Below are 12,800 nucleotides of genomic sequence, written 5' to 3'. Positions count from 1 at the left end.
GTAGAGCTTTTTTTCAGCTGAAAATAAACAAACTATTTATGGTTGTTTTTTGTTGATGTATGCCAAGGACTATTTATATTTCAGGTAGTGATTGGTTCCCCTTGCTGTGTTGATACTAGGCTTGTGCACAGTTAGTTAGCATGTGAGATGAGGAGAGATGAGTGTTTGCTGAGTTTGTCCAAGTATAGGTAGAATAAGGAAAATATTTTAGCTACCACTGGAAAGCTTCAGCTGCTGTAGTGAATCCCAAGAGACCCGCCTGAGTTACTTCAGAGTGTCTTGCAGGAGGCTGTAGGGCAATCAGGAGGCATTAAGCCAATGGATCAGCTGCATGTCTAGCTAAAATCCAAGCCCAAACAATCTGTGCTCTCAGGAAAGCTGAGTGAGGGGGTCACTTTCTCTGCTGAAAAGAATTCATAAATGGAATACTCTTTATTATTTTATGTCATGATTTAGCAAATGCATGAAGCTAATAAATGTGCTGAGAACAGAACTTCTACTTGAGAAATTGTGCCTGCTGTTTTTATATTCATTTATCGAGAGCAGTGCTCATAAGCTGGTAGCAGACCTCAGTTTACACGGCATGCGTTCTCTTGATGCACTTGGGATGCATTTGACAATCATCACATTTGACAGGTGTTTCTGTAGCCATTGTGCACGGGCAGACATGGCTCTCACACTTCCGTGTGTAAAAACATGCTCGAGTGTTTATTTTCTCTCGAGTGCCCCCAGCGCGGTTGCCCTGTCCTGAACGGAATGCTCACTGTTTTCCCAAGGATGCGAACTGTGCAGAGCACCCATCGGTACCCTCAGAGCTTGTGTGGTGCTGGTGCTGGTGTGATCTCTGCTGCTGATGTGGAAGGCAAAAACCCTAATTTGGTTCTATGCCAGAATCGGGACTAGGTCACCAATCTTCTTACTGGGATTTAGCAGTCCTCTGGGTTTTTTTAGATTAGTGCTGGCTGTTTAGGATTGCGAGCTCAAATGGCATTAAAGAAGGTTGCCCCTGATAAAAACTATGTCATATTATACAATGTCATTGACATTTGCTGCAGGTATGTAACTGTAGCACAGGCAGTGTTACGTATTTATCTGTTTATCTAAATGCTTGGTTGGCGGTTTGCAGAAGAGGTTATTTTCAGGAATGGTAATACATTTCAATATGGTGTGTTGCAATAAATATCAATAAAATGCTAAATTATAGTGCTGCCATAATGGGGGAAATAAAGAAAGTGATCAGTCATCACTGTATGTTAAAATACCTTCTCATCTACCCTGTTTCCTTATGAGGCATTCATTTATATGTGCAGAGCAGTATAAGATAGTGTTCTAAATTAAAAGGCAGAGACAGATATGCAAAATATTATTGCAGCTTTTATTTCAAACTATTAGTCTATATCAGTCACCTACTGAGATGTTTTATGAGGGTTCACACATAAAGAAGTTAATAAAGAAATAGAACAGTTGGAGAGCTTATATTGATACATGGCTTTCAGGAAAAGGATTTCTGTGCAAGAAAGTAGCTTCATAATGGCCAAAAAAAATCTTTTTGATATAGATTTTATTCAGCAAAATCTTTCTGAAATTGCCTTATTCTTAATTCTCTCCAGTTCTGGCTAAATATTTCATTCAGTAGATATTATCTGGAATTTTGACTTGAGATATATCCAAATACAGTTTATCATTGAAGTATGGAAAATTTTTGAGAACCAAGAAAATTAATATATTTTCCTTTGAACATTTTCTTTTCTTGGAGTGTGTCTTTTTTCCCTTTGCATCCTGAAAGCTGGCAAAAATGTCTTGTTCAATATCTCCTACGCTTGCTGGCCAACTGCTTACAAACTGGATGAGAGTGTTCTGTCCATCCCAGGGATACATTTATGAACATTTATTATTAATGATTATGTGTTTTATTTTGAACATTTATGTCTCCTCCTCATCCAGGGGAGGGCGACAAAGTTTCTCAGAGGGCTGGAGCACCTCTTCTGTAAAGACAGGACTGAGAGGGTTGGGGTTGTTCAGCCTGGAAAAGGATCCAGGGAAACCTTATTGTGGCCTTCCAGTAGTTAAAGGGGGCTTACAGAAAAGAGGGAGAGAGACATTTTACTCAGACAGTGAGCAACAGGACAGAGGGGAACTGTTCTAAACTAAAAGAGGGAATATTTAATTGGATATTAGGAGGAAATTCTTTACTGTGAGGATGCTGAGACACTGGTTGCCCAGAGAAACTGTGCATGCCCCATCCCTGGAAGTGTTCAAGGCCAGGTTGGATGGGACTTTGAACAATCTGGTTTAGTGAAAGGTGTCCTTGAAATGGCAGGGCAGGTGGAACTAGATGATCTTTAAGCGTATTTCCAACCCAAGATATTGGTTTATAATACTTTGCATATGCGGATTCTTTCTTCAAGAAACAAAGTAGTTGGAATCAAAAGACAATATGAGTTAATTTCTGTTATTTTTAAGCTCTTTTTTTTGCTGTTGTTGTTCTGTGTGGAAGAGGGAGAGTAGGCCATTTGCTGTTTGCTTTGACACTGTATATCCTACCTTTGTCTTCAGGGTACAGTGTTACACTGCTAACTTCAGCAGAGGTTTTTTTCCCTAGCAGAAATGACTTGAAAATGTTTTGTGGAATGGGTAGAACATGACTCACAACACACTGAACTTTCAGATGAATTAACTGTTGATGATGCTTCTGGAACTGCCAGTGCCATGTTCAGCAAGCACAGCAGGGGATTTAGAGACCTACATTCCAGTGGTTAAGTCATGTTATGCTCACAGATGTTTTTATCCTACACACTACACATGTGATATTTACTTCAGTAAACCAGAGGAAAACTTGCTGATTTTCAGCCAGTTAAGACTCTGGGAAAGATTCTCTATCCTGTGTCTCTCCTCACTTGGCTTCTGGCTGGGAACTTTAGTTGAGAAACTGTAGGTTTGAAGAAATTCAGGGGTTTTGTTTTCTCTCCTGTCACCTTTCTGCTTCATCTTTTTTTCCCTGTGGAGAAGTATAAACAGGGAAAGAGTAAATCCTTTGAAAATGCAAATTATAAATGTGTAGAAGTGAAATGAAGTTAAACTTCTTCAGAATGACTTTTTCCATGTATCTTCCTTGAGAAAAGAATTACTATTTCCTTCTGTTGTCTTCAATTATGACACGTTCAAAAATAATTTTCTCCATCCTTGGAAATTTTCTGGCCTAAAGTACAGTGATCAGCTTCTAGAATTTCTCAGTTCAACTCTCTGGTTCTTGAACAGCTCAAACTCTTTTTGGGAAAAACATGGGAAATGTCATGGTATGTTGATTATTATTTCATTCACAGATAAAAATATGCTCCTTACCAGAATGGCTGTGTGAATTTAGAATCTCTGATTGACTTTCTGTAGATGGAGAAGCAACATGATGTGGCCACATGGCCACATTTGGAACTACAATGATTATCCACTTACAAATTCACATCTGTTTGTATGCATATATTGTATGCCTCAAATTATGTACATACTTGCCTATGCATCTTAATTTATGACATATGTGTGATGTTCATATCCCTCCCCCAGAAATGGGGTTCTCAATACAAAATTGATCTTGCAGGCTTGGTCACTTTAGCTTGCGAGTAGTAAGTATTTGCAGAAGTATTGGGTGTTTTTTTCTGGGATCTGGCATATATTTTGTGTAAATTGGGTAGTTCATGAGGAAAGAATGAGAAATTGTTTGTCAGGAGGCTGGAATTCAGCAACTCAGCTGGGGGAATTTTGTTAAGAGAGTGCTCTCTGTGGTGAGTACAAAGTATTCCCAACAACCAGTTAATCATTTTCACTTGTTTCTGCTGCAAGAATAATTGCAGAAACTGCAGTGTGGGGATGGAGAAGCTTCCCTTTGTGTGTGCTATTTATTTGTTGCCATGTACATTTTAACTTTTGGAAGTGTTTTACTTGTGTTTGCACATAGGAGACTACTACACAGCCCATGCAATGTAGAAAATGAAAGTATCGACCAAATTAAATTGCAAGAAGTAGTTTAAATTGAAACAGTAAAATGAAATCAAATCAGTGGTCTGCACACAATTGAAATCTTTTTCATAAAAAAAAATTAAAACATTGGAAATGAAAAAAAATTAGCTAATTCTTCCCCACCAGAAGGAAAAGGGGAAAAGGAAGAGGTTAGTACAACCACATGCCAAAATACATTACAGTGTGCAAGGCTAGAGCCAGCCCACACATTTACAGAGTGTATTGTTGAGATGCATTGGAAAGTGCAAATGCTGATTAAGAATGTGAACCAGATAACCTCAACATCAGTTCGAGTCCAACTATTCGTACCGGGATTTCACGACACTGATCTGTTTGTGCTCATTCCAGCGGTCCTGCCCAACCGGAGTTATTACCGTAATTGTGTGGAGTCGGGTGCCAGGCTAGCGCTGCTCTGACATTGCTCACTGGCAGCTTGGCAGCTTTTCCCAGGAAAGCAGCAAGGTCGTTTGCATATGTATCTGTGCAGAAAGTTACATGCAAACCCTTCCCTTTTAAAACCCAGGTCCACAGCTGTGATACATTTTCATCTTGCTGTGCTCCCTGACTGATCAGAAGGGGAAGTGTCAGTTCATCGGGCTGTCCTGACCTTGCGGTTACTGTGCAGTGGAGTTGGTGGTTATTGGTGGCAAAAATGAATCCTGTTTTAGATGTTTGGCTGGGGAACTCTGTTCTCACTTTGTGTTTCCCCTAGCACTGCAAAATTTGGTCTGAGTGTGATCTCTTGTAATTGATTCCATGCTGCAAGCAGCCCTTGCTCAGCATTCTGCACCCACATGAGACTGCAGCACTGAATGCCAACGTAGAACCGCCCCAAAGTGCATCACTTCAGAGGCTTCCATAGTTTTCATTTCTAGGAAGCAGAGAGGGCTGCTTGCTGCTTGTCAGGTCCTCCTCCTGTTTCCCTCTCAGTGAGAGTAGGGTAATCTGCTGGTAAGCAAAAATAGAGCCTTGAGAGTAGACCAACACTCTGCCCTGTAGTCAGACACTGAATCCCTCAGCACTCGGGAAGCTGCACAAGGATCCCAGTATCACAGCCATGCTGGTTCAAAGGGACTGGAGAGGCCCCTGACATGAGCAGGGCATTGAGCAGATGCAGTCAGGCCAGCTCTGGCATTCCCTGGCCAATGCCTTGAAACCTTCTGAGAACAGAGGCTCCTCAGCCATGTTGAGCTACCAGTCCCAGAATGACATTGCCCCTCCAGTGAGAAATCTGTCAGACAGAGGGTTGAATTCTATCTGGAAGAAGCCTGAGCACTGACAGGTCCTCAGCATGGATGGCTCTAGCTGGCACAGATCTGGGAAAGATGGCTGGTCCTGTAGGTTGGAGGTTACCCAACAAGTGAAAGTGGGTCATTCAGGGTGAGGTGCATCAGAAGAGGCTCAGGCTGCATTATCAGAGTGGGTGCCAAAATGGCCTGCAGAAAGACTCCAAATGATTGTGTTTCAGAGACAGGGCAGGTTTGCCAAACCAGGACCCACAGCAGCTTGAAGACCTTTTGTAGAGGTGGTGCCTCTTGGCATGGGGCAGCCAAGCCTGCAGCCTTTCACAGAAATAAAATTTGTCCCTTGGAGGTGGCAGATCTGAATCCTGATAAATTTTCCTCTGGCAAAAATGGCTTCCAGCCTGGGAAGCACCATCCAGTACATAACATATGAAATCTTCCTGATCTCTTCCCTGTATTTTACTGACTCGCAAAGGAATTTTCTTGATTTTAACTACCACCTGTAGGAAGGAAGTTGATATCATTAAGCATTTGTATAACACCTTTGTATTAACAACTTTGTATCAAGCTGTTGGTTGCTCATTTTCTATGTCATTTCCTTCGTTGCTTAACACAGTACACTAACATGTGGGTTTGGTAGCTGGCTTGGTGCAATACAGGGGTTTTATTACTCAAGGGTCCTGGTGGGCAAATAGGTGAGCAGAAGTCACTGCTGTTCCCTGGCAGCACAGAAGGCCAGTGCCATCCTGGGCAATGTTACCAGCGGGTTGAGGGAAGTTATCCTTCCCCTTTACTCAGTCTTGGAGTGCTGAGCCTGATTCTGGGTTCACCAGGACGGGGAAACATGAACATACTGGACCGAGTTCAGCAAAGGGCCACAGATATGATGAAGGCCATTGTACATCTTGTACAAGGAAAGGCTGAGAGCTGGGACTGTTCAGCCTGGAGAAAAGAAGGCTCAGGGGGATCCTAGCAATGTGTAAAAACATCTGATGGGAGGAGTGAAGAAGACAGAGCCAGAATGTGGTCAGTGGTACACATTAGCCACAACAAAGGGCACAAAGTGAAAGACAGTGAATTTCCATTTAAACAGAAGAAAAAAATAATTCACTGTGGGTGTGGCCCATACAGGCTATGGAGTCTCCGTCCATGGAGATACTCAAAACCCAAGTGGGCATGATCCTGACCAGTCTGCTTTAGGTGGTGCTTATGGAGAAGGGAGGGTGCATTAGGCAATCTCCAGAGGTGCCCTCCAGCCTCAGCCAGTCAGTGGTTCTGTGATTACCATACAGTACATACTTTGTGGCTGAAGTGATAACGAAGGCTTGCATTTCTTCACTTTGATGTTTGCTTATTATAAGTACTTTACAGCCTATGGGTTTAATCATAATAAAGGAAAACTTTCTTACTATTGTTCTGCATTAAGAAAAACCAGATGTTGTACCCAAATATTTGCCAATGAGAATAATTGACTTGATAATAATCTTGTTATCCAGGTAGAACAAAGGTAGAAGTACTTGGATTTTTGAGCTTTTCACTCTGTGTTTACACAGTCTTGGTCTGGTGATCTTGTAAGGTGATGGGGGATATGGGGCTGAAGAAGATGATGTGGAAAGATTTGAGGATGGTGCAGAAGGCAATTAGGGGACAAGAAAGCCTTTTATCACCTTCAGCATCCCAAGGAGGGAGAAACTCATCTTCAAAACTGAGGAGCTGGTGAGAAGAGAGGCTGCTTCTCCTTGTGTGTGAGAATTGCTGGCAGGCACTGGTTTGCCAAGTTTGCTGCTGCTGGCTCCTTTCACTGGGAACTTCACCAGAAGGCTGTTTATTCCCATTCCAGCTTCAAGAGAGAGCCCTGGCCTTTACAGACCTGCAGGGATGAGGCTGTGAAAAAACATAATGTTTTTGCTCCCAGACCTTTGTGTTCATTTATAGTGTTTAATCTGTGTGTTATATTCCTTCTGTTTACTTGATTTCCCAGAGCTTAAGCAAAGCTTCTTTTTTTCACATCTGCACATTTCATTTCATCCCATTCATGCCTGAAAAATATCTAAGAATATTTCTAGTGGATACTCTTGCCAGATTTACCTTTCAGAATTTTTTTTTTTTCGTTTACAGAGTCAGTATTTTATAGCACAAAGTCTTCTTTTTTATTTATTTTTTTGATCCACATGTTTTTGACTGCTGAGAATTGATTGGCATTTTTTGGCATTAACCTGTGATCCACAGTAACCAGCAGACTGCCAATATTTCATCATCTTAGACTTGTCACTCCAAAAAAATGGAAAGTAAAGGTTTAGGATGGATTGAGGAGCTGTATGAACTTGCAAGTTGACCTTTCTCTCCTCCTCCCATTCTCTCCCTGCCAAAGCAATTATATCCTTGCCTTTCATGGCATGGTTATTTGGGCATACAGTAAAATAGAAACAGTTAACAAGAGCAAAAGAGGTTTGTTCAATTGCTTTAATTATATATTTCTAATTGAACCTCTTAATTTCTCATGAATTTATGCAGTAGCTTCCCTTCACTGAGTTTCTGTGCAATCACGCTTTAGAAAAGTGTGTCTGCTCACAACTCGTGGGTACAAAATGGCACTGCTGCCTGTATGCAGGTGCATGAGGATTTCTCTTGCACTAGTGATGCTTTGGGAAGGCTGACCTGGGACAGAGATTGGACAGAGCTAGAGAATAAAGTAGAAATTTGTTGAAAGGTCTTTAAGGATACACCTTGGACAGTACAAGACCCTGGCAAAGGCTACACCCAAAGTGGATTTAAATGGTCACAAAATGGACTGCCGGTCACGAGGTCTCACACTTTTAGAAGTTTTGGTCCATTTTCATATTAGGGTTTAATTGTCCAATTGCAGCTTCAGATTATGAAGTCCCATGCTCCTTGTTTTCTCTCTTCAGTCCCCTGTTGTTTATGCTTTTGGGCCTGAAAACGCCTACTCGTTGTCCTTGGTCTTCAGCAGGAAAGGATTTGTTTTGTCTACCTGCTCTGTGAAGACAGCTTACTAACACTTAATATGAGGCTCAGAACTACACCCCTAGGCAGCACAGAATCTGAAAAACACGAAAGATAAAACTTAAGGCGTCAATGGCTGTTTCTGTCAGAAGAGAAGTGGTGTTGGTAAGGCTTTGCCTCAGCCATCACCAGTTCTTACCTTGTGATGGTGAAGAGAAGACCCTGGCCAGGAAGGGCTGTCAGTTACATTTTGTGTTTCTCATGTCCTCTTGCACCACCAGCAGGGTTTTCCCATATCTCGATGCAGCAGGAGTTTTGTGGAAAATTACTAAGTACAACTTGCGCCTCTTCACACAGGAGGAGGAAGAGGAGGTTATATTGCCATGAAAATTGTTCCAGATTGCCACAGATACTCTCCCTTGCTTGCAGTGTGTAGCCAAATAAGAAATACTGAGCACTGGGGGTTTTCTGGGCGTTTGGTTTTTATTACACCACAGTCCTGCATAACTGTTTCCTGTAATACCCTGTTAAAACACCATACCTTGGAGCTGCTAGCTACTATTTCTCAAAACAGACATCTGTGTGGCTACGTGATTTTGCCACATAAAACAGGTCCTCTGTTGGCCCTGAGTGACTCTTAAAATTAAGGGAGCACTGAAGTGCCACAATTTGAATACATGTTAATGGTGCACTGGTGCAGACACAGTGTTTTCAAAGCTGGTGCCCTCAGAGCTAACATGCTTATTTTTCTCTATTTGGTATAACTGCTTAGTTTGTTAACAAGTAGAAGAGCAAGAAATTTGTCAAAATGCAACATTGCTTGCCTGTAGCAGAAACGTGACCATTTTGGCTTGAAGTTTCTGAGTTGGTTCCTCTCCTCACACCAGTTTTGAGATCTTTTTTAACCGCCTCTTTCTCTCAGAGAACACCAAGTATAAAACCACCAACCTCTTGTTACCTACTTTCAAGTTTGGAGCGTGAAGAATTAACTAAACATTTGTTTGACATTGTAAAGGAGCTGAGGCACATTTATGCTTCCTACTTACAGGGTGGAAAGCATGTGACACACAGAACAAGGCCCTAGAGCTGTTTGCTCAAATAATGCTGGAAGGCACAGTAGATGAATTTACAGGAATACACTTGTAATGCACTTCTGGGCCTGGTTTATTTTCCTCAGCTGGAGAACCTTTTTTAGGCCATGCTTTCTCCATTGATAAAAATGTAAAGGATGTGTTCCAGTGTTCCTTCCAATATACCATTTGAATGCCAGTAAAAATACCAAATTTAACACAAATTAGATTACACTTCACAACTCCCTCCATCATCTCTTGCGATGTTTTCACTGGGTGTTAGGCAACAACCCTCAGTTCTTTCCTTTTTTTTTTCCTCTTGGCTTGCTTACAATTTCTGAAACAGTTTGAGGCCAGCGTTGGGCTCCATGGGTTTGTTGGCATAGCTGTGTCAGCTTGGATTTTGAACTGCCCTCTCCCAGCCAAGGCTGCTGGGCTGGCAACGCAGTTCGGGCACAGCTCTGTTGGCAGAGGCACATAAATTTGGAGGTGGCATTCTCTCCTGTTTTGTGTCAACTGGCTGCATTGCCTTTGAAGCAAGTAGTGTATTTCTAGTCTGCTTCTAGTCATCTGTGTGCTACAGATAACAAAAACGCTGTGCTGACATCAACTAAAATATTTATGTGTGCGTGTGGTCAGAATAAAGTGGGGAGATTTTTTCCTTTAGCTGAGTTACACTTTGAGGAGCAGGCCGTGATGAAACGCGGTGTTGATTATGGCCCAAATAATTTTGATTTGTTTATCGTGGTTAATGCATATCAAAATTGGCATGTGTAGGTTCTAAAGAGGTTGTTTCTGTCTGTTTGGTTTTCTGGAGAATTTTTTCTCAATTTCACATACAACACTGAGAACCAAGACGAACAGAATATTCACTGTCCAATATGATAGATACTATGAAGCGTCTGCTACGGGCTCTGGGTGTTGACAGTGAGAGGTCTTCTCGTCTGACATGCCAGCAGTGATGAAGGTTAGGGGGGCACTGGGAAGCTGTTTTTTTTACCCAGCTTCATTCTAGTCAGATCTTGGCTCTTTCCATGATTTCCGTAGATGGCACAATCACATTTCCCTCTGTATTAGACAAAAAATAAAAATGTGAAATCAGTCCACACTGTTAACAAAGCAAAAAGTATGTCCATGTTCGGTTTTTCCTCCAGTGGATTGCCCCCGCAGTCACACCTCTGGTAATCCATGGAATGTTTTGTACTGCCATTTGTTGCTACTTATACACAAAGAATTGCTTTGGTTTGCAGAGGTGTGGCCTCATCATGCTCTTGAAGTTGCAGGTTCTGAAAGACAGAAGAGATTTACCTATTGGAAGTTGAAACATGATATGTATGACTTGTTTTTAACTCTGCAAGAAGACTTGAGGTTTTAGGAAAAGAGGATTTGCACCATTCAGCAGTTTCCTCTGAAGCTCCAGGTCAATAGGATGGAAAGATGGATGCCTTGAGTTGAATAATTTTGAGGTTACTGGTTTGACAGAAAAGGTGTTATTTTAATGCTTATATTACTTTATTTTGCAAACTTAAGCATCTTTTTGTTTGTTTTTTTTTTCCTCACACAGAAACGTTCCAGAGGTCAAGTGCTATTCGACAAAGTGTGTGAGCATCTGAACCTTTTGGAAAAAGACTATTTTGGTCTAACATACAGAGACACAGAAAACCAAAAGGTAACCCACAAAACTGCAGGTGGTGTTTGGCATGTGAACATCAGAACTCCCTGAGACACTCCCCAGACAGCTGCAAACAGTCCAGAAGTTGGCTTTATCTTCCTTGCCAAGTTTCATAGACACAGTTTGAGCAATTGTTTTTTGTGACTCTGCTTCTCAAGAGCATCTCCTGTGTTTCCCTGGGTTCCCTCTCTTCTGGCTATTTATGACATGAAAGATATTAATCACATAGCTGGTGCTCTTTCTTGTATGATTTATTGCTTTACTGTCATAGATAAAAGTCAGATTTACACTCTCAGATATACTGCAAAACATATAATACTAAAATATGGCTTAAGAATATTGGTTGGGACACAAATAGGCAGGAGATGACTGACTGCTCCTGCTAACTGCTAAGATAAGGGAAGGCTCTAAACCTTGACTCTATCTCAGCATTATTGTTGATTTGACTAAAGCCATTAGTCTTCAAAAGCAGTTGGTAGCAATAGTGAATCACGTTCTGCTGTCCTGCATCCCAACATCAGTATGAAACAAGCTGTGTATTAAAAGTGTCAAAGATGATCTAATGTGCAGGTGATATGTACCTGCATTGTTTGGGACATGGTACAGTGAAAGAGAGAGTATCAAAGGATAATATTTTACAGAAAACAGTACAAAACTTAACAATATGCACGGTAGCTCAGCAGAGCTCACCAACTGAAGGTATTTTGTACTTTGCTTGGCCTAAAAGGTCTTCCTTCATGGAGCTGGAGCTACTACTACTTCTTTAGCTGTTTATATCTTGTGGAAACGACAGTTGTGTTTTCTAGGTTTCCTTTTGTTTCAAATACATATGATATGAAAGATATCGGTCTTTTTGTTTCTTTTTTCCCCTTTCTTTACAGACTTCTTTGTTTCTGATTCAGAAAATCACTTAAGCAGATACTTAGTTCATGCCAGTGCAAGATAATGTCTTAGCATGTGCTTAATTTTGAATTTTGAGAAAAGTTAGGCAGAAGTCTAAGTGTATTTTCAGATAGGTATGCTTTCCTATGGGAAAGATGGATTCATTATTAACATTTGGTTTAGAAGCACTAAACATTTATAGGTCACCAGTTACTTTACAGAGCTAAACAGTTAAAAGAGCAACTGCCTGCTGCCACTTTTATTGATCAATAACATGCATATTTTTAATGTCAAAGTACTTAGCAATTCACCTCCATCCTCTGGCACATAGATTCCAGCCAGACAACATAAGTGCCCACGTCCCATGTCATCTTTGTAAACAGAAATCCTAATGCATCTTTAATTTCTTGGTGCATAGTGTGCTTTTGTGCTCAGCAATAGCTGGAGATCTTCAGGCTCTTGTTTTGCACCACAGAGCACGTTTGGACAGCTGCAAACTGGTTGTTTTTGTTGGGGAGGGACTGTTGTGTTCTGCTTGTTTGATATCTCTTCAGTGTTTTATTGTCTCTCCGATACATTTGTTTATCTTTCTTTGGAGAAAGTGGAACTTTCCTGGGGAAAGCGAAGTTTTTGTTCTGGGCTGTGACGCATTTTAAATATGAACTTGATTCTCTTAGAGGTCAAGACAGCAGAGGCACTGAGACCCCAAGCTGCTGTGTGCCTCCTCCAGAGGCATTTCATCTGCTCCTTGGCATCCATGGAGTACCAACACATCACTGGGATAATTCTCCACCTCCTCAGCAGGGGTTTTGTCTTGCATAGTCACTGGGCTCTGCCTGGTGTGGATGGGGGCAGAGGTGCTGTGGTTCTGCCTCTGGTTTTCCCTGGAGAGCCCCTTGTGCCCACGCTGTGTTGCAAACAGGGTAGTGCCCTATTCTGCACTTGCTTATCTTCTAA

At 41.5% G+C, this 12,800-nt stretch overlaps 1 protein-coding gene across 10 annotated transcripts in view; it reads left to right on the top strand.

Annotated features, from left to right (window-relative positions):
• The window catches only part of EPB41L3 (erythrocyte membrane protein band 4.1 like 3), a 96,207-nt gene that overhangs the window by 45,136 nt on the left and 38,271 nt on the right, over nucleotides 1-12,800 (top strand). For all 10 annotated transcript variants that reach the window (XM_063396177.1, XM_063396129.1, XM_063396118.1 and 7 more), the window contains exon 4: nucleotides 10,854-10,958. In XM_063396177.1, coding sequence (XP_063252247.1) covers nucleotides 10,854-10,958 — 105 coding nt within the window. The remainder of the gene's footprint in view (nucleotides 1-10,853; nucleotides 10,959-12,800) is intronic.

Source organism: Prinia subflava, chromosome 1 (genome assembly GCF_021018805.1).
Source record: "Prinia subflava isolate CZ2003 ecotype Zambia chromosome 1, Cam_Psub_1.2, whole genome shotgun sequence".
Lineage (NCBI taxonomy): Eukaryota > Metazoa > Chordata > Aves > Passeriformes > Cisticolidae > Prinia > Prinia subflava.
The sequence above is the reverse complement of the archived record's forward strand: the minus strand, read 5'-3'. Positions and strand labels throughout refer to the sequence as shown.